We start from the raw sequence: 20,796 nt of genomic DNA on the forward strand, positions 1-20,796 counted from the left end.
TTAAGGGGGAGAGGTGAACTTAGTCTCATAATGGACTAATAATAATGTGATTCAAATTCGCTTGTAGTAAGAATCGAACCTTATACTTCTTACTTATAAGTTTAGAGGGACATGTTTTTGGTTTATTTTATAGAGGGACAAAACTTGTCTATCTAGCAAATGATGTTATGATTTATTTTTTAATTGCTTTTGCATTAACAATTGAGGTATCTATCATACAATTCATTTTCTCTCTTTCATCTCATTTTTTGTATTTTTTCCTCTCTTCCCTTCGTCATCCTAATTTTCTCTCTTACTTCTTCTCTATCTCTTGCATACTTCTTGTTCTTTGCACTTCTCTCTCCTCCTCTTCTTTTTCGCGTTGTTCTCTAGATTTGTGACATAAATCTAGATTTACCATTACTGTAGTGTCCTCTGCTAACAATATAACATCATATAAACAGAAACTCTTGTCGTTGTATTCTTGATAGAAAATGATTTAGTTGTGTTGTGAATATAGTCTAAATGTTACATATATGAATGTATAAAGATGCAGACCAAAATGGACTTTGGTGACAATAATTTAAAAAATTAGGTGAAATAGTAAACTTCAATGAAACATTTTTATCATGCAATTTTTTACCCATGGGTGTAAGACTTTCCCATATACGGGGAAGGTTGTAATGTAAAAATTATCCCATCTTTCTACCTACTTATCTTAGCAAACAATTTTTTTTTTGTCAAACAATAGATTTGGTTTGATAACATGTTAAATTAGCCACCGACAAAGTTTGAACACATGTCGTCATGCAAGGACTCAACATTTTTCCACCACTGTGGTAAAAGACCACTTACTCTTAACAAACAATTTATGCTAACCTTTATTTTTCCCATCCCACAAGATTAAAAGTAGAAAGTGAATACCAATATCCCTCCTCTTTGTACTTGCACTTATTGTCTGATATATTTATAATAAACAGTTTGATACATTACTCTTCTTCCACTTTAATTTCTAACAAAAAATTCTCTTTTTCACTTTTGTCTATTTATAACTATATTCATGCTACCCAAATCATTTACATATAATTTGTTTGAAGTACCGGTCAATGTAGTAACTCAAGATACCAACACCGACGCATCATTCCAAATATCCAGGTACAAAGTAGGTTATGCCCTCTCCAGGTCCACCCCCAAAACCTTAAGTCTCACGCACTTGATCAAAACTCGTACATTCCAGCCATATTCAGATCTCCGCCTTTTCTTCTCTCTCTCTCTCTCTAACAAGTCAGAATTCCAGTTCATGCGAGTAAAACGCTGCCGTCGATTGCACTCCATTCCCAAGAAATCCAGAAAATGTAAAAACAAAAATGATTATTATTTTATTTATTTATTTATCCGGTCAGCATATAAATACTGAATATATTTATAATATTCTACTCTCAAGCATATGCCAGTGTAGGAGAGGGATATTCTCTGTATCATTTTCATCAAATCCATTAATTTATTAATTTGAGTTTTCTTATTTAAAATTTGATCTAATAGTTAAAAATAAAAAAAATTTAAAAAATTATAATAACTTTAACCATTGTAATAAATTTTAACGGTTCGGATTAGTAGATTGACGGAAAGGGATCTGGAGAGAGGATTCCTTTCCGCCAGTGCATACTCGCTAGTATCCTCTGACTCTGTCATTTACGCAAACACTTGGGGGGCCAGATCTCTCCTCGAATTCCTGCCACCGGAAGCTTCTCTTCTCCGCCGCTGAAATGCTGAGCTTTTGATCCGTTTTGCTGTGGATTCGAGCTTGATTTGATCGCGTTCGTCGGTGGAAATGGACGGCGGCGATGGGACGATGAGGCTCGGCGCTCTCAACTTGAAGCCTGATCGGGTCGGCGGCTTCGAGTCGGGTCCCGACGTGTCGGTTTCGTCGCCGGTCACGCGGCAGAAGGCGGTGGCGGCAAAGCAGTTCATTGAGAATCACTACAAGAACTACCTTCAAGGTCTGCAGGAACGCAAAGAGAGGTACTTTGCGATTGCTTTAGCTTTTAATTCGTCAAAATTTGTATTGATTGTGATAGTGTCGGCTTGTTAGCAGTAATCCTAATTGGAATTCTCGAACTTCGTCTTCGATTTCGTGCACACAGTTCTGCTAAGGCTGCATTTGTGCGTTTAAGGTCGATCAAAAATGCTAAATTTTTCCCTTTTTTGCAGTCACTCTTTGCAAATTAATCACAGTTTCAGTTTTTCCTTTGCTGTTTATGGTTTCTGTTTGTCATTTCGAAAACTCGAGCAAGTGGAAGAACTAATTCTGATACGATTACTCGATTAGCTGTAAACTTTAGATTGCGTGTTGTTCGCATTTACGGATATGTTTGATTGATTGCTGAAAAAAGAAGGTATTGAAAATGTGTTGATACTGAGATTATATATTTATCTGTTTTAGACGTCGAGCGCTTCAAAGGAAAGCACAAGAAGATCAGATACCGAGTGAGGAACAAGAGGAGATGATGAGGACTTTGGAACGCCGGGAAACAGAATATATGAGGCTGCAAAGACGTAAAATCGGCATTGATGATTTTGAGCAATTAACTGTGATTGGCAAAGGCGCATTTGGTGAGGTATGTAAAAGGGTAGAATTATCATATTTCATGGAACTATTTCAGTTTTCCCATGTCGAAAAATGAGAATCTCTCCAGTTCAAATAGATAGCTTTATGAGTATGTAAGCCCCTTGACATAGCTTTGACAATTTTGGGTGTATTCTGAATGAAAAAAGTGGTTACATATATTCTGAGATTTTTAATTTGATGTTTTGACCTACGTATATAGAAGTGAGATATACCGTGTCACTAAAATATGGTACCATTCTTTTGTAATTAACAAATGCAGGTAAGGTTATGTCGTGCTAAAGGTACAGGAGAGATTTATGCCATGAAGAAATTGAAGAAATCGGAGATGCTTAGTCGCGGACAGGTAGCTATGTTTGAAACTTTAAGAACGGTCTACTTCTAAAATTTATTCCGTGCGGTATACAAGAAGACTTTCTTTGCTGCTGTATCCATTAGCTCATTGTATAGTATGCAGTTGTATGAAGAATTGGTTTTAATCAGAAAACTGAGTATCCTAGAATTTGATTTGTACCAAGATACCTACTACAATCAAGTCACTCTAACATGATACTTGTCCTGATACTGTGTGACATACTATATCAATTTGTATCATGATATATTGTCTTTTCGCATTTAGGTTGAGCATGTGCGTTCTGAGAGGAACTTGCTTGCAGAGGTTGATAGTCGGTTCATTGTACAACTTCATTATTCGTTTCAAGATTCCGATTTTTTATACCTTATCATGGAGTACTTACCTGGTGGCGATATTATGACATTACTGATGAGAGAAGATACTCTTTCTGAAGATGTTGCTCGTTTTTACATAGCAGAGAGTATTCTGGCTATTCACTCAATCCATCAACACAACTACATTCATAGGTGTGACAGTTGTGTACCATTTCAGTTTTAGTCAATAGTAATAAAAAATTTCTCCTTTCGATTTTGTTTTTTTTCTTTCTGTAGTATCTTTTAGTTAAATATAAATTTGATATAGATGTGTACACATTTGAGTTTTCTAGCTGGTTCTTTCCGTTAACATACATAGACACAAAAGGAACACATAAGCACACAAAACCACATGTTATTTAAAAAGAATGTACTTGTTTCAGAGTAAAAACATGTAAACTTACGTGACCTTGTTCTTATAGGGACATAAAACCAGATAACCTGATACTGGATAAAACTGGCCATTTGAAGCTTTCAGATTTTGGCTTGTGTAAACCTCTGGATGACAAGTATTCCACATTGTTACTGGAAAATGATGATTTGACCTCCCAGGAATCCATATCTGAAACTGAAGAACAATCTGGTTGTGAAAAGGTTCCTTGGTTGATGCCAAAAGAACAGTTACAACAATGGAAACGAAATCGCCGTGCCTTGGTAATTTTATCCCATTTTCTTTTCAATTCTTCTTGAAATACTCATCCAAAATATTAAATTAAGTATGATGACATATCAAGCAGTGATGCACTCTTTTACCTAGAATATTTCAATTTCTAATTTCACTTATTGGGTAATTAATGTGTACATATTCTGAGTTACCAAAAACATCTGAATTGTTTAGGCTTATTCAACCGTGGGAACTCTTGACTATATGGCACCTGAGGTGTTGCTCAAGAAAGGATATGGGATAGAGTGTGATTGGTGGTCCCTAGGGGCAATCATGTATGAGATGCTTGTAGGCTATGCTCCCTTCTGCTCTGATGACCCAAGGATTACATGCCGCAAGGTAATATCATGCTCCCCTTTCTTTGAAATTTGACACAATCCTCGATCATTGCAGAGTTCGACAACATTACTGTTTTCTGTAGATAATCAATTGGAGGACATGCCTGAAATTCCCTGATGAACCCAAAATCTCGGAAGAAGCGAAGGATCTGATCTGTCACTTGTTATGTGATGTTGAGTCAAGGCTTGGGACACATGGAGCAGAAGAAATTAAGGTAGCCAGGTTTAAAAGAACTAATGATGTTGTGTATGATGTTCTTGTTTGAAATTTGTTCGCTTATAAGCTAATGTTTTCTCAGGCCCATCCATGGTTCAGGTCTACTCAGTGGGACAGGCTGTATGAAGGCGAAGCTGCATATAAACCCACAGTCGTTGGAGACTTGGACACCCAGAATTTCGAAAAGTTTCCTGAAGTGAGTTCACTGAAAATCAATGAATTGGAATCTGTTATCCTTTAGTGGGACAAAATTTTAAATTTTTTTAGGATGAAGATAATGCCTTTCTTTGCAGATTAGTATTTCCTTAATAGGCCAGGCACTATCTTTTTGGGTCCAGGCTTCCATTTTTAAGCATATTTTTGTTCAATCGAAGCCAAATATTGATAGTAGTTGCCACCATGTGGTTAAACTTTTTTTCCCTCTTTTTTGCTCTATTATAGGTAGAGGGACAGCAATCAACAATGCCAACAGTGGGACCTTGGCGGAAGGTAAACTTCATATTTTCTCCTATATGTTCTAGTTGTGAGTAAAGCTTTGTTTTGGAAACCAAGTTGCTAAAATCTCTTTTATGCTCTTTCAATTTTGTTTTCCTTTAAATAAAGCATTTTTGTCACATGTCCAATTGCATCCCCCCGGTCCCCCTGCCAGCACGTGTAAAAGCATTCTGTGAAGGGAATTGGTTTAGTACTCTTTGCTAATCTGTGTTGCATCAGTACGAAAGCTTATATGATTTGCTTGTTTGGTGTTACAGATGTTAACATCAAAAGATACCAATTTCATTGGATACACTTTTAAGAAATCCGATGTCCTTAAATCGCTTGAAAGTTCAGGTCTGCTTCTTGCATGAGAAAATGGATCATTTTTAATGTAGATTTCACATTATTTTTTATGGGGGTGTGCTATCTACACACCATTTTTTACTTCTCCCACACCCCCTGTTAATTTCTGGCCTTTGATCTTCTTCAATTCATCTGATCCAATGGCTGAAAATTAAAAGGGTGTGAGAGAAGTAAAAAGGGTGTGTGGATATCACACCCCTTTTTTATGCCTCTTTCAAATATTATGCCTAGACTTATAATTGGAACATGCATTGTGTAGGTACAGACATGCAATCAAATGGATCTTCAAAGTCCCCTTCTCTGATTTCCTTGTTAGGTACGGTCTTCTTGCAGATACATCTTTTATCTCAAAGTCTCGGTGTATAGACTTAAAGTTATAATATCATTACATTTGGGGCACCATGAAAGATTGCCTTGTTCGTGCAAATCCTGTTCTTCAATACTTCAGGATCATCCCAAAATTATAATTATTTTACTTGTTCCCAGAAAACAGCAGCTGGCTTAATTTGAACTTGCCTTTTCTGCTTCCTGGTAATGCAGGTAGAATTGACTTGCAAGAAACCATGATACCGGAGGGTGATCAGAAGCAGGATATATAAGTTTCGTATTCAATGGAGTATATTCTTATTTTCTTCACGCACGTAATCTACAACAGAAGCGGTTGTTACTATGCAAGATCAGATTCGGCAAGTTGTGCTGTTTACACGAAGACATGAATAAAAAGGTCAGCTCAAAGTTGATATGTTCTTGGGTGCTATTTTTTATTACACCACACCAAGTATGCCTTGATGTATAACTACTATTGTAAAAACCATCATTCTTAAGTAAAAACCTCCTGCGGGAGCTTTGTTGTTTTAACATACAGAGATCCCCATCAAGAAACCAAGATTGGTTTATTTTTGGGACAAATTTTCTTTGTACGTTAACAGGTTATTCAGTTTCGGTTATCAGAGTGGATACGCGTTTGAAATTAGTATTGCATTAAGAAGTTGTATGGACTATGGATGCTTTGGCAATTCGATACTCTAGGCATTATTTTGACGATGCGATATTCTAAACCATTTTACTTGCGGGAAAGAAGATTCGAACCTCACTCTGACCAATTCGCCTTACTCACATGTGCCTGCATATGTTGTTTACAGAGTGGTAAGAGCAATCCATTAGCTTGCAATTAGCAGTAGTTATCTTATCTACTTTCTCTTGGCGCCTTTCCCTTCTATTTTCTATGTTATGTACTCATTTATTGACTAAGTAGTTATATAAGATTTATCCAAAACAATAAGTTTGCAACTTTTTGTTTAGTTAACAACTGGATGATTACACGATGATTGATCAATTTTTGCAAAGATGTTTGACAAGATAGACGGTTCCGATTCTAGGATTTCATTGCAGGATGATGTAAATTTTTGCAAAGAAATGTGTGCATAGGTAATTTAGCTAGCGTTCTCAATCAATACTAAAGGATAATGCATACTTGGTTTCAGCCGAGTTGACTATAACAGGTACTTCGCACTACACTCAAATTCGAATCTCTTATCCGCAGTTTAAATAATTTAGTAAGTTTTTTTTATTCAAAATGATATTGAGATTGATATAATTTCTAACTTTGATCCTTAAGATTTAAAATCGATATAAGGTTATGTGAGATTATCGATCGTCAATCATTTTGGTCTTTCTGCGAGAAATCTTTCTTAAATTGAGAGTATTGTTGTCAAATCAACATCTCCCCTTGGACTGACGGTTTCTTCAATTTAACGGAGATGTTTCACTGAATGATCAAAATGATTGACGGTGAACAGTCACAGAGACCATTTCTATTTAGTGATTTTAAATCTCTGTAACCAAAATGAGGAGATATGACAATCTCAAGAATAATTTTTGCTAAAAAAAAATATAATCTAGTATAATAATTTTATTGTTTGACATTTTGACTAAAAAGTCATAGTTAGTATAATAATCTAATCGTTTTTCAAAAAAGGTTTTAGAATTGGTTTTCCAACATCATTTTGTTCCAGTTAATGGAGATGAAAGTTGCCTTTAATTGTAATGATGCAATCCATAACTTGTGATCGAAAAAGTACCGAAAGAATGACAATAGATATTCAATGTATCTGATCTAAAGTGATCTGACTCTGACCACCCCCCAATTATCTCCTTGTAATTTTCTATGATAAAGATAGCGGCCCAAATATGTGGTCCCACTCATATATTCTTAGTCTACGCTGATATTATTTACATTAATGTGGGAAAAAAATATTAAGTTTCATAATAAGTTAGTAATAATATGATTCAAATATGTTTTTAGTAGTAATTGAACTTAAGACCTCTTACTTATAAATGAAAATGAATATTACTAAACTATAGTATTAAGTGATAAATATTTGACAACTTAATAAAATAAAACCAACTTAGAATCCATGAATCATTAGGAGACTTATTTTCTTGCTTTGATTTATTAAGTTGTCAACTATTATAAGTCTTTGGATATAAATTAATATAATCTTGTAGGAAATATACGTTTGGTCTTCACATGTACTCAAAAAAGGGCCTTAAGAGAGAAAACATCTAAAAAAATGTCCATAAAAAAAAAAACTTTTTCTTCACAGGAATCACCGAACTTTTATTTAATGGAAAATATACAAATCTCTATTAATTAATGAAATCTTTTTTGTCAACCAAAAGATGATGAAAAAACTATTTAGTCTTCTATCATACAAAAAAAAGATGGGCAATAATGTAATTTCACAGGTTTAAATTTTACTATTTTGTTATTGAAGCCTCACCTATAGGTGATGTTAAAACACCTCCAATATTAAAAAAAAATTAACAAAACCAAAAACAAAAACTTCCCACTCCCCCCCCCCACATTCTCTCTCTCTCTCTCTCTCTCTCTCTCTCTCTCTCTCCCCTTCTCATTTTCTAAAAAAAATGTGTTCATACACACAAAGTGTGTAGGCAAATGCTAGTTATAAACTGACTCAACATTTATTAACAACAAAGCTACAAAAGTAATTGAATATTAAAAAATAACAAAAAACCTGCAAACATTAACCACACGTGGTCCTGTCAACTCGCATGCCAGTAAGAAAGAAGGGTAATACTAGAGAAAATAAATTTATAAACTAAAATTTTAAACTAAATGACATAAAAAATTATGACTAAATTATTACTTAAATATTAATTATCATACTTACTTTATATTCAACACATTATTTATTTTCAATGGCGTAGCCATGTTAAGGGCTACCCTAGGCTATAGCCAGGTAGCTTTCCGTAAAAAATTAATATTGTATATGTAATTTTTATTAATTTTTTAATGTAACCCATTATATATTTAGTCACTAATCTTAATTCTCTTGGATTAACCATATAATAAGTTGACAAACCATCTCTTTTTGTTACATCATTTTTCTCATCGCTTCTTGTACATGTACAAGTTTGGATTTGTTTGAATTTTAACACGTATTTGTTTAATAACGAAAATTCTCAGCTCACCTTGTGAAATTTTCTTAAGCTAGAGCATACTCTGAAAAATACAATATTAAATTTCTTTGTTTATAAAAATTTAAATTTTTAAGTTAGCTCATCCGGTAAAAATTTTCTAACTCCATCGTTATTTATTTAAAAAATTTAATCTACCCATTACTCTAGAAATAAATAGCAACCATTTATGACAACCATTATCATTGGTGTTCATGCAGGAGAATTCAACGACAAGGCAAGGAAGAAAGCCGGTAGGAAAAGGTGAAATGGCAGCTTTAGTGCCGCATGTCTCTCTCTCGCTCCTTCTCTTTCCCTCTCCCTCTCCGTTCTTTTCTTCTCTCTCACGTCACTCCTTGCTTCTTGTTTTCTCTCTCTTGTAGCTCTTTCCTCTATAAACAATCAACTTTTTATTTGGTTTTTATTTTGTATAAAATTTAAAAATTAGTGCATAAACGTAATAGATTTGGACCCATATTGTTCAAATTGCAAATAAAATATTATTCAAGAAGCAATCATTATCTTTTTTTTTTTAACAAATTATTGGAAAAAGTCACTATTTCTTGAAACATTCATTGAGAAATTTCATTATTTTTAAAATATTCATATCTCATGATAAATATTCACTATTATTAAATATTTATTGTAAAATTTTCACTAATTTCTAATAATCACTATTTTTAAAATATTGATATAAATATAAATATTTTTGTGTTAAAAAACACCTAATTATTTCTATAAAAATACATTTGGTTGTTTGGGAGGTAGGACTGTAGGAGTGGCATGGGAGAGAGAGAGTTAGAGTAGTTGTAGTGTTGCTAGGCCCTGGACAATAGGCAATTCAATCTCCTAAGTAAATACTAATTGTCTTTAATAATAATTAAAAAAAATATTTTTAAATTTGATAATGACAAAAGATTGGTTGAAAGTATTTGAAAATATTGAAATGTAATATGGTTAAGTATTTATAAAATTAAAAAAAAGGTCATAATTTTTTGTATTTTTAATTATTTTTTTGTATTTTTAATTATTTTTTTGTTTTTAAATTATTTTTTAATAATTTTTAATAATTTAATTAATTTTTATAATTTTTTGATAGTGACTAATGTCACCATGACATCACATAACTCAGGGGCTAGGCTAGGCAATTAGTGCCTGGGGCACTAAGGTCATCTCCAACCGATCCGGTTAAAAGGCCATAAGGCTAAAAATAGCTCCAAATAACACGAAAATCGTCTCCAATCGAGGGATGACTGGTTGGAGGAAGGGCAAAGGGCCATGTTTAGCCCTATAGCCCTACAAGAAATTATATTTTAATAAACAGTGTCAAACCATATTTTATACCATTTCCAACCTAGGGGTTCAAAGGGTCATAGCCAAACTTAGCCTTTTGACAAAATCCCCATTTCCAACCGAGGGGGCCAAAGGGTCATAGGTCAAACATAACCCTCAAAATAATTTATTATTTTAATTGAATTAATATGGTGTTGACCCTAAAAACTACTAAGTCTACGTGGCGCGCAGGCCGAGTAACTAATAAACTAACTACGTCATTCGGTTGTTTGCGTGGCGTGCCAACTCGTCGGCCGAACTCGGCCGAGGAGTAAAATGTGTTGATGTTGCATTGAGCGCGTGACTGACTTCTTGATCTTATGACTGCGACCGAGGAAGGAACACTTCTCGACCTTCAGGTTCTAGAGCTTGAAGACGAAGCTACTAATTATGCGAAGTTCACAAATCGTCGTCGCCGGATTCGGTCACGGTGATTATGTTCGTGAGAGTATAAGCACGCCGAATCCACACCAGAGTATAGGGACACAAATACTCAAAACAAACGTACGTCTTGATTGTGAAAGTGGTTCGGCCGTCAGAATGCCGAACTCTAAAACCTACTTGCGAATAACTGATCATAAACAACTCGGCGTTCAATGTGCCAAATGTAACTTGTAACACCTCACTTCGCGCGAGAAGGCTAATGAGATGACCTCTGCCAATAAGGATTCGAAAATCCTTCTCGACCGAGACTTGGATAGATAACTAGTCAGCCCTGTCGCAGTGCTGTTTATCCAAACTGAAGGTGTTCCACGGTCCACTGATTCTATGGCAACAATGTTGTTTATCTAAACTAAAGATGTGTTGGTGAAAAAGGAAAACAAATATCTCAAGGTTGTTGAGAGGTTTCGCATAGAGCGAGGGTTTGCGCTCCAACCTTATCTCGGCCAGTCCTACTCCTACTAGGACTTTGAACTTAACTCGTTATTAGGCCGCATTCAATCTCAAACTCCAACATCCTTATCCTGTCGAAACTCCTTCTCGTAATAGGACTCACCCACATCCCACAGGTTCCCGATGGGACACAACCAGCTTCGACTGCGCGGCCCATGAGCTGGATAACCCCCAACGACACCTAGACACGGCCTCTGGGCCGAGAACAATTCTAAACTCGGCCTAAACCAATATTTTTGGGCCCAAACATAAGGTTAATTAAATTAAACTACCATATTAACATAAGATTTTCGGACATATTTTGAGTGTCATTTGTCACTAAATGAGTAAGCCTTTGGATTTCTTATCTTTATATTAAAATAACTCTCCATATTACTTCTCTTTCTCCTCCATCTCTCTTGTTTTGATCTTCCATTGCAGTCCATCTTGAGTTAGAAAATGGTCCATTGAAACACCTTTTGGCATAAAGAAATCATAATAATGAAGAAAGTGTGGTATTCTTACACTTGCCACAAAGTCAAGCTTGACATTCTGACGCCAGGTGGGCTGGGCTGGAAGGCTGGAAATGGCTAGCATGTTGGCTTGATTTGGGGGTTTTGGCTCGATGAGGCCCACATGCCCTTTGGCCTAGCCCTCGGTTGAAAACGATTTTCGTGTCGTTCCAATCTATTTTTAAAACTATAGCCTTTTGGCCGGGTTGGTTGGAGATGGCCTAACTGAGCTCCCCATAGCCCAGTGGACTTAAGAGGGTTGCATGAAATTTTGGTGGGGGAAGGGGATATTATCACGTTGGAAGTGCTCTTAGAGAGAGGAGATGAGGGGGAAAAGAAAGAAGAGAGAGAAAATAACGTGTAAAAAAGAAAAAGATAGTTGACTTAGCCTACTTAGTACTACAGTCGGGTGATATTCATCTTCAATGGTAAGTGTGACGTTTTATGTTTGATTCTTGCCAAAGGAAAACTTGAACCACATTATTGCTTGCCCTAAACTTGGCCCAGCCCCAACCCCCAACTCATTAGTGTAGATAATATCGTTTAATAAAAAATAAAAAAACAATTGACTAAGGAACCGCACATTATCCTTCTCATTGATAAAAAGAACTTATTGAGGATGGGGACCTGCACTTGTTTGTTTTTTTTAATATTTTATTATCCTTCTGATTGGCTAAAAAAAAAAAACTTATTGAGTGCTTTTTATCGTTTAAGTTTTTAAATCTCCTTTCATTTTTTAAAAATAAATTGTTAAAAAAAAAGCAATTGACAACATACTGCTTAAATATCGATGACATATTAATCATATATATATTGGCAGTAAAAAATGAGATGTTAAAACATATTGAAGAATAATTATTTCAATAATTGACATTTGAAAAATATCTTTATCCTTAAAAAAATTGAGAGAAGGTTATGAGTTTTAAGCGTCATTGCCAAATTGTTTCCTTTAAAAAAATATTATTTGATTAAAATATATTAGATGAAGACCGCAGACCGTGTGTATAATATATATATATAATATGAAAGAGCAAAGTTTCAGAGAAATGTAAGAGAGAGAAAGAGAGAGCGAAAAAAAAATCAAAGTTTTTCTTAATTTTTACAATTTAGATATGATGTGATAACATTTGCAAGGTTTGAAAAACAACAACAAATTTAGTTTATGAAAAATTATATTACTGTCTATAATTTTATTTTATGATAAAAATTTCTTTTGATCGACAAAAATAATTTTATTAATAATTTAAATTTTGGTCAAATATATTCGAGAACTACAATTGAAAATATCTTTGACCTCGAAGCTTCAAAGGAAGAAACCAAACAAATATCAAGACGAAAACGGTTGGACCAACGACCCGACCCGAAAGCAAAAGAAAGGGCGCGCGAAGAAGCTTTTGCGGGTTGACAGTTAAAAGCGTGGGTGCCACGTAAACTAGAAAGATCGAAAACCAATCAACAAAAGATATTTTGGAGGATCCCCCCAATAAATATCTGGGCTGCCCGCTCGAACCAAGAGTGACGTGGCAACGCCAGGGCCCCACGACACGTGTAAAAGGCGTGACAACTGTACCGATCTTTTTGTTCCCATCACCTCCCCCAAACCCCCCCTCCCTCTACATTTCCTCACATTCCAATTCCTCCAACCATTCCTTCTTCTTCTCGAATCATCTGAAAATTTTCAGAACTAACAAAAAAAAATTAAAAAAAAATAATCGTAGATTCTTAGAGGTGGGTTTTTTTTTGGGGGGGTAATTATGGATAATTTCATGGGGGGAGAGTTGAAGGATTCTATGCAGAACGGTGAGAGGCGGGGCGGGGTTGCTGCGGCGGCGGAGGACCCTTCCTCCGACGACTTGGTACTTCCTCTTTTTTCTATCTGCTGCAAAATTGTTACTTTGATTTTTTTCGGTGTTTCCCAGTATTTAGTTTTGAGAATTACATACTTTTGCAGTAAAAAAACCCAATTAAACTTAACTTTGTATGAGAAATTTTTCGTCTTTGAGCTGGGATCTATGGAAATTGCACCCAGATGGGGTTGACTTGTTCAATAGATTTTTGTAAATAATTAGAATATAAATTCCTTTTTATGTTGATTAGAAATATGGGATTTTATTTAATTTTTCTTTTTCTTTTTATAATGTCTGATATTTGTCATGACAAATTTTCGTTTTGTTTTTATTTGCGGTATATATTGTCAGGATGTATGAAATTGTTTGAATGTTTCCTGAAGATTTCTGATCATTGTGTGTAACTTATGTTAGGGTACTCCGGCTCTGACGGAAACCCTGTCTACAGAATGGACGGATGAGAAGCACAGCATGTACCTCAAATCCATGGAAGCATCATTTGTCAACCAGTTGTATAATTCCATGGATTCGCGTGGTCGGAGCTCGCAAAAGAGGAATTCATTGCACCCGAAATTGTCAAAGCAACCGCAGTTTAACTCTCGTGCCTCGTCCGGCCAGGTCTGAATTCAATCTGTTGCTTTAAATGGATTTTCATGTTGTATTGTATGATTATGGTTAATTCATTCGGAGTTTATTGTTTATTGCAGTTTAAGATACTTCGAGGTGGCTGTTGGCAGAAGATCAATTTTGTAAGAGCTGAAGCAAATAAGGCAGATGAAGATCTTCTGGAAAATCCATGGGTCGTGCACTTTAGATCTGCCGGCAAGCCCAAAGAGTTTGAATATCCCAATGTTCAAGAACTGGCTGCATCACAATGTGAAGAAGTCGATTCAAGTAGGAAGAAGGAAATGACGGGTGCACCAGCGACATGCTCAAAGCAGTTTCGTGCATCTCACTCTCAGTTGCGCCATCAGGAATTGGTTGGAGGGAATACAGGTGCTCTCAGCTAAATTTTGGTGTGTTTGCTGGAAGATATTTGCCTAACTGTGTCTCGCATTGTTTATCTGCTCTGCTGGTATTGATTTTATGTGTTTTGCTGTGCATGTCTTCATTTTGTGCTATCTGTTTACTCGATGATCACTCCACAGAAGAAACAAACAGTCCCACCTGCCATAGTTTTTGACTGAATGGGAGATTCAAAATCTTAAATTGATTAGTGAATTATTGTGCGTCATTAATTCAGTCTTGGATATTTTACCTTTTTTGGCTTGAACTCAGTTATAGTTTGTTTGTTTGCTCCTCGCTCACAGTGAGTGGGGCGCCCTACTAACCCGAGTAGCTTAGGGCGTGCTTAAAGTGACCTCACAACAGTGGCAAACAGATCTCAAAAACCATGCCTCACTTGAACTCAGTTATAGTCACAGTGAAGTAGTTGCGATTTAGATGGCCCGGACATAGAAATAAGAATAATGGAATCTCCTAATATGGTTGGACTTCTTTCATGCACTGTTTTTAAACAATGTTCATTTTCAGTGTTGCAAAGTAAGGATGGATGTTACTCCATCAAGGTCGAATAGATCATAATCTGTACACTCTCTCTCTCTATAATTGCCTAAAACAAGACTTCTATTTCTATCATCTACCTGCCAAAAAGTGTTGACTCATACTTTGTTAATTCTTGCAGAGGTCACAGATCAGAACTTTGTCGATGAAGATATTAAAGAAGAAAAGGAAGTCGGTTCATGTGATCGTAAGAGTATAAAAAAGTTTATACTTAATGCCTCAAGTAACGATCAGGTAAGTATGGCTTCAATGCATTATGTTATGACCATATTATCATGTCATATAGCAATGGAATCCTAAATTTGTTGTTTGCTTTCTGCAACTTTAGGTTGTTCCACTCCGCAAGCCTACTGGTTCCTGACGACGTAACCAAAACTGTATACTATTTCTACAGTTAGAGGAAAGGAGACCGGGTAAGAGAAAAATGGATGCATTGGACGATTATTTTGTATCCTATGAAATAATGGATGGATATTGAGACTGCAGATAGACGGTAGACACCGCGTTTAAGGTGCTGTTGTGTACACGCATACTTTAGTGTGTATCTCAATGGGAGGAGGTAGATAAAATTTAATCAAGGCATTTGTTCGTATGTTTTGAACACGAATACAAGTGGCATCAGAACGGGAGGAGAAGGAATCGGGTGCCAGAATGTGCCGTTATTATGCCCGTATAGATTTTGTTGTTAGTACCATTTCCAATTACTAATACTGTACTGATTGAATGTAGTATCTCATTTTTTCGGGTGAGGCGGAAACCGGCAGTTTAGACAGCTTATTGTCTACTGCGGCCGAGCCTTCTGCAGCGCAATGACTGTTGTACCAAGCCTGAAATAAAGTAAAAGCATTTCTTTAGGCAACGTATGTATTTCTTGAAAGTCGGGGTTTCTACGAAAACAAGGTAGACGCCATCTTTTGACTTGTTGATCGCTAGTTGGAGATTCTCTCTTATAACAAATGATATCGCATGATAACTATCTAATAGAGGGATAATGTCACTGAAACAATATATTAGCTGCAAGAGAGTTTTTTTTCGCTAGTGGTCCAACCACTAGATCATCTTGTGGTGGTTAGAGTTATAGCCTTTAAATGATGACCAATACTTTGTTTTTGACAGATTCAACTAAGTCTAAGTAGTCTTGACATGTTTAAACAAGTGGTTAATATCGTATTTACTTGTTAATTAATTTACCTATAAGTTCAAACGTAAATTCTATTCTAGATTGCAGAATATGTTTCTTAAACGAGTAATGTAGAATATGTCTAAACGTGCAAGTAACATCGTATTACTAACTCAGTCGTGCTTGGCTATGACATTATGTCCGTCTCTTTCTACTCGAGTTGTATCACCTCTCTATAAATTAAAGTAGTTTAAAATATGGACACGTCTCGCCGATAGAATGTCGAAAACGCATGCGTATCGTCCGATTTTTGGTGCACTGTCAAATCTAATCCCTTGGCGTCTGAGACTACCGCGGTAAATAAATCTCCCTTCTCTCACGTAAATCCCTAGCCCCTAATCGGATTCGAATCTCAACCTTTTCCGTCTCAAGCTTTCCAAACATTTAGGGCTTTCAATCTCCTATCATCGCAATTAGGGTTTCCCGATCACCGAAACTCACAATGCCGCCGTTCTGGTCGAGCACGACCTCGAAGGCGGTGAGGTCCTTGCACTCCCGGAAAATTGGTCCCAGGTATCTGGTCCGGTCCGGCCGGAAATTTGACCAGATTCGATGCTTTAGTAGCATTGCAGGCATAGAAACCCCATCGTCATCGGTCCACAAATGGACCGCCGATTCCCAGCTGGATTTCAATTACAGGTCACGGAGGCAATTTCTCGGCTGCGGTGACGGCGAGGAAGGCGGCGTATTATCCAAAGTCTATGAAGAGAGGCGCGTATTGGGGTAATCCTTCATCAATTTCACATTTTTCTGATCGTCCCCAATTTCAGAATTTCTGTTGAATTCCATAGCAACGGAGTTCTTGATATGTTCTGTGGCATTACAAATGTTTGACATTGCCTTACTTAATGACCCAATTGATTGTCACCCATGAAAGACTGCATCTTGAATGCTGAATTTCAGTTTTGTATTGTTTTGATGTTTCCCTCATTTGATAACAATGTGAGATAGACATGGGCTGATGCATTTTTGGAGTCTAGGTATTCTCCGGAGCAGTTATACGATGTGGTTGCTGCGGTAGACTTGTATCATGGTTTCGTTCCCTGGTGTCAGCGGTCTGTCATAATTAAAACCTATCCTGATGGATCATTTGATGCTGAGCTCGAGATTGGGTTTAAATTTCTTGTTGAAAGTTACGTCTCCCATGTCGAATTAGAGAGACCAAAGCGTATAAAGGCAATCATTTTTCTTCAAGCTTGCTATGATTCTTTCTTTAAGTTTTTCATTACCATTGGTTTGTTTACTTTTCTACTTGCTGATAGATAATCAATAGTATTGTAGTTGTTCCATGGGAATATACTCTGGTTTGTTAACTTTGTGAAACAAAATACCTGAGACGTATAAGTTAACTATCATAGAATATATGAATAGCGATGTTTTGAGCTATTTTAGTAGTTGCCTGGTGATATTCTCTGGTTTTCACTTCTCCTGTTGAAGGAGTTCGGCTTGGGTTTTAGTACACTGGGTTTGAAGTTAATTTATATTTTGATGCTAATTCTCAACACACACACACACACACACACACATATATATATATATAGTATGTTGCTATAGCACTTAGGAGCTTGGAGACGTGGGTTTTTGTGTTAGTGAGTTTGAGAGCAAAGACTAATGTACCCACTCAAATACACACTTGGGGTTTTGAAGTTGATTGTGTGCTTAAGGAGTGGCATGGTGTGTACCAGCATTTACATGCTTACTGGGATATAAAATTTCGATTGAAATCTTAAGTATGTTTGTGAGTTTTGGTTTAAACATTGACAAATAAGAGCAACAATAGATTGCTGCTGATGGTTGAAAAGAGAAACCTCACTGTCACTTTTATGAGTCGTTGGATAGTTGATGATATTTTTCTAACTAGAGTTTTAAGTGGTTCTTACTGAATAAACCCTGAAATTGTTTCTTTGCTTTTGGTTTCATTTTTGGAATTTCTGTTCTAACAGTCTCTATTTCTGTTTTTTAATTCTAGACCACTGTGTCAAATAGTTCCCTTTTCGATCATCTCATAAACATCTGGGAATTCAATCCGGGGCCAGTTCCAGGATCTTGCAGCCTTTACTTCTTGGTGGATTTTAAGTTCCAGTCGCCACTTTACCGACAGGTAAGGTTCCTTGTTCAGTATTAACTTTCTTCTGTGGCAGTTATTCAGTAACCATTTTATCCTGAATCCTTCATTGTCTGAAGTTTGAAGATTGGAATTTAAATCATGGTGAACTGTAGATTAAGAATTGTGATGTGGCAATGATTCTTGTCCCAGGTGGCATCGGTATTCTTTAAGGAGGTCGTCTCTAAGCTTGTTGGTTCATTTAATGAGCGATGCCGTTTGATATATGGACCAGGAGTTCGAGTTCTTGAAAACTCATATGGACAAAGGGCATGAGGTTTGACATTTTTCCCCATTAAACAAGGCATTGGACGAGCTTCTGTGGAGTGCAGTCTGCAATATGATTGAATTCAGTTTAACAGTCCCCCATGCCGAGAGGCTCATTGATCTTTTGATCATACGTCAGTGCCTAAGCCACCGGGCGGCAGAGGATTTCTTCTGTTAAAACCCAATTTACGCTTAATAGTTCAATGGATTTTATTTTTAATGTTTGTTCCATACATGTGCTCAATGGAATGAAGTTTACCATCACAGCAGCATCTCTAGATCAGTATTCAGTTCAATAGGGCTCCATTTGCATTCTTAAATAGGTTCCGTCGTCGACGTTATTGTTTCCTTGGTTCATGATTAAACATATCTGGTCTTAAATTTCTGTCATGTACCTCCGATGGTGACTTCAATCTGTAGTTCATTTCTTTGAATCGATTCATGATTGTGTATTGAAATCGTAGTTGCGAAAAAACCAACACGGATCCAACAATTATTGAACCAAAATGCGACTGAGGAGACGATGGCAGTAATGGAGGGTGGCAGAACAGACGAATATAAACTGAGAGGACAATCAAAATGGGACGTTGGCCCTCATAAGCATTAGGAATGGGATGTTGACTAGTTTTTCTACAAATTAAACTTTTGGGACTGGTAGTTGTGCCTCATCGTGAACAGTTCGGTTCAGATCGGTTCACCCCTGAAGCCATGCATAACACAAAATTTCAGACATAGGTTATTGAAAAGCAGGTCAGTAAAGCATATGGGTCAATATTGGTTGAAACCTGGGCAGTAAAATCTCAATCATGTCTCATGTTCTCCTTTTCGCTTCAAGCTCCGATCATGAAATTCGTCCAAGATTTTCTTGTGAAAGCATTTCTTACACGTACACTGATAACCGGTCCGGTTTGGTATTTTAACGCCAAAACCGGAAACCAAATCGGCTCAAGCCATAAAAGTTTTCGGGTTCTTTTTCGCCGGTTCAAATGCTCACCTATAGTTGATAGTATTGTATATTCTTGTCCCGATTACCAACCGTACCAAACTGACTTTACACCAAAATTGGTACAGATGGGATATGGTACGGTTTTCATACCAAACTGAATGCATATGGTAAGGTATTTGATATCCAAAACAAAAATCAATATCAAATGACATGTTATTTCTAGAACGGCAACCATATCAAATCCAGCCCTAATTAGCCGTCTTTTGTACGTGTCTACGGTACTCATTCAATCAAATACAAATGCAAGCTATGGTGAAGTGTAAGCAAAGCCATCCTTGATCTTGACTCTCGAAAAGGATCAAAGAAAAACTATTAACCCTAATGATCTGAAGCAATTGGGAACCTAAGAGCATATTTGGTATTCTACTTGAATCCAACTTTTTTAAACTCAAAAACAATTTTCGAGTTTTAAGCTTTAAAAACTTGTTTGATAGGATTATTTTCAAAAACTGAACTCAAGACTAACTAAAAAATATAGTTTATTCTCTAAAAACACAAAAGGTGAGTTTTTAGAGTTTTTAAACTTTAAACTCACTCATTTCTTTTCTCTCCCTCCTCCCCTCTCACTCCAAAGCTATCTCTCTCTTTTCTTCTTTCTCTCTCCCCCTTCTTTTTTGTTTTTTACCCTTTTCGTCTCTCATCCAATCCGCTCTCTTCATTATCTCGGTTCTTTCTCTCACTCATCTTCCTCTCTATCTCCTCTGATCCTCTCACTTCTTTCTTTTTCTTCTAATCATCTCTTACTTTCTTTCCTCATTTTTCCTCTTTCTCACTTGACTCACTCTTTTTGAATCTCTTTGTCCAGTTTAAGTTGTAAGATTTAAATTTTTTAAATTGCATACCAAACAAGTTTTTGAGTCTTAAAGAAAATTATTTTCAAGAAAAATTCTTAAAAAATATTTTGAGAAATTATAAAAAATTTCAAATAAGATACCCAACAAGCTCTAAGAAATCTGAATATTCTTGTGACCGACATTTGTTTTTGTCAGGTTCGAGAATAATTTGATCCACCAATTTTCATGAGAATAATTTGTAAAGAGTTGTCACGGTCTAGCAGCCCATTTGATGGCACTGTAGATTCTTAGATACCACAAAAAAATAACCCTTTAATTAATACACTTTTGGAGATTCGCCAGCTGGAACTGTGATGTGGCAGGTTAAAACTTTTGATTTGGATCCTACTAGGATCGTCTTGTAGTTGGATTGAAGAACAATCGCCGAGGAAAATCTTGGTCTAGGCATACGCTACCATGTATCTTT

At 36.2% G+C, this 20,796-nt stretch overlaps 3 protein-coding genes across 5 annotated transcripts; all 3 read left to right on the forward strand.

The window, feature by feature from the left end:
- The first annotated feature begins 1,570 nt into the window (after positions 1-1,570).
- On the forward strand, positions 1,571-6,345 carry LOC126633111 (uncharacterized). 2 transcript variants are annotated; one of them, XM_050303667.1, is made up of 12 exons: positions 1,571-2,001; positions 2,423-2,597; positions 2,868-2,951; positions 3,225-3,466; positions 3,736-3,967; positions 4,152-4,316; positions 4,399-4,530; positions 4,615-4,728; positions 4,974-5,021; positions 5,285-5,363; positions 5,638-5,688; positions 5,913-6,345. In XM_050303667.1, the coding sequence occupies exons 1-12, from the start codon at positions 1,811-1,813 to the stop codon at positions 5,969-5,971; spliced, it is 1,572 nt and encodes a 523-aa protein (XP_050159624.1). In that variant the 5' UTR covers positions 1,571-1,810; the 3' UTR covers positions 5,972-6,345. The 2 variants fall into 2 exon arrangements, with proteins under 2 accessions (XP_050159624.1, XP_050159623.1); XM_050303666.1 differs by having other exon boundaries at positions 1,573-2,001; positions 5,632-5,688.
- A 6,836-nt stretch (positions 6,346-13,181) lies between these two features.
- On the forward strand, positions 13,182-15,838 carry LOC126633112 (cold-regulated protein 27). 2 transcript variants are annotated; one of them, XM_050303668.1, is made up of 5 exons: positions 13,183-13,425; positions 13,831-14,034; positions 14,124-14,412; positions 15,101-15,213; positions 15,308-15,838. In XM_050303668.1, exons 1-5 carry the CDS (start codon positions 13,324-13,326, stop codon positions 15,338-15,340), a joined length of 741 nt encoding a protein of 246 aa, XP_050159625.1. In that variant the 5' UTR covers positions 13,183-13,323; the 3' UTR covers positions 15,341-15,838. The 2 variants fall into 2 exon arrangements, with proteins under 2 accessions (XP_050159626.1, XP_050159625.1); XM_050303669.1 differs by lacking the exon at positions 15,308-15,838 and having other exon boundaries at positions 13,182-13,425; positions 14,124-14,432.
- Positions 15,839-16,355: 517 nt separating this feature from the next.
- On the forward strand, positions 16,356-18,920 carry LOC126633113 (uncharacterized). The gene is made up of 4 exons (XM_050303670.1): positions 16,356-16,882; positions 17,140-17,335; positions 18,129-18,260; positions 18,417-18,920. Exons 1-4 carry the CDS (start codon positions 16,602-16,604, stop codon positions 18,537-18,539), a joined length of 732 nt encoding a protein of 243 aa, XP_050159627.1. The 5' UTR covers positions 16,356-16,601; the 3' UTR covers positions 18,540-18,920.
- Positions 18,921-20,796: the final 1,876 nt, after the last annotated feature.

The sequence above is a fragment of the Malus sylvestris genome, chromosome 8, assembly GCF_916048215.2.
Source record: "Malus sylvestris chromosome 8, drMalSylv7.2, whole genome shotgun sequence".
NCBI classification, from domain to species: Eukaryota; Viridiplantae; Streptophyta; class Magnoliopsida; order Rosales; family Rosaceae; genus Malus; species Malus sylvestris.

What these genes read in the sequence shown, in the direction of transcription:
- LOC126633111 (XM_050303666.1), top strand. Translation starts at nt 1,811, where the DNA reads ATGGACGGCGGCGATGGGACGATGAGGCTCGGCGCTCTCAACTTGAAG. An exon ending in AACGAAATCGCCGTGCCTTG is followed by an intron (nt 3,968 to 4,151) that starts GTAATTTTATCC and finishes TGAATTGTTTAG; the next exon opens with GCTTATTCAACCGTGGGAAC. An exon ending in TTCTCTGATTTCCTTGTTAG is followed by an intron (nt 5,689 to 5,912) that starts GTACGGTCTTCT and finishes CTGGTAATGCAG; the next exon opens with GTAGAATTGACTTGCAAGAA.
- LOC126633112 (XM_050303668.1), top strand. Translation starts at nt 13,324, where the DNA reads ATGGATAATTTCATGGGGGGAGAGTTGAAGGATTCTATGCAGAACGGT. An exon ending in CTCGTGCCTCGTCCGGCCAG is followed by an intron (nt 14,035 to 14,123) that starts GTCTGAATTCAA and finishes TGTTTATTGCAG; the next exon opens with TTTAAGATACTTCGAGGTGG. An exon ending in ATTGGTTGGAGGGAATACAG is followed by an intron (nt 14,413 to 15,100) that starts GTGCTCTCAGCT and finishes TAATTCTTGCAG; the next exon opens with AGGTCACAGATCAGAACTTT.
- LOC126633113 (XM_050303670.1), top strand. Translation starts at nt 16,602, where the DNA reads ATGCCGCCGTTCTGGTCGAGCACGACCTCGAAGGCGGTGAGGTCCTTG. An exon ending in GAAGAGAGGCGCGTATTGGG is followed by an intron (nt 16,883 to 17,139) that starts GTAATCCTTCAT and finishes TTTGGAGTCTAG; the next exon opens with GTATTCTCCGGAGCAGTTAT. An exon ending in AGAGACCAAAGCGTATAAAG is followed by an intron (nt 17,336 to 18,128) that starts GCAATCATTTTT and finishes TTTTAATTCTAG; the next exon opens with ACCACTGTGTCAAATAGTTC.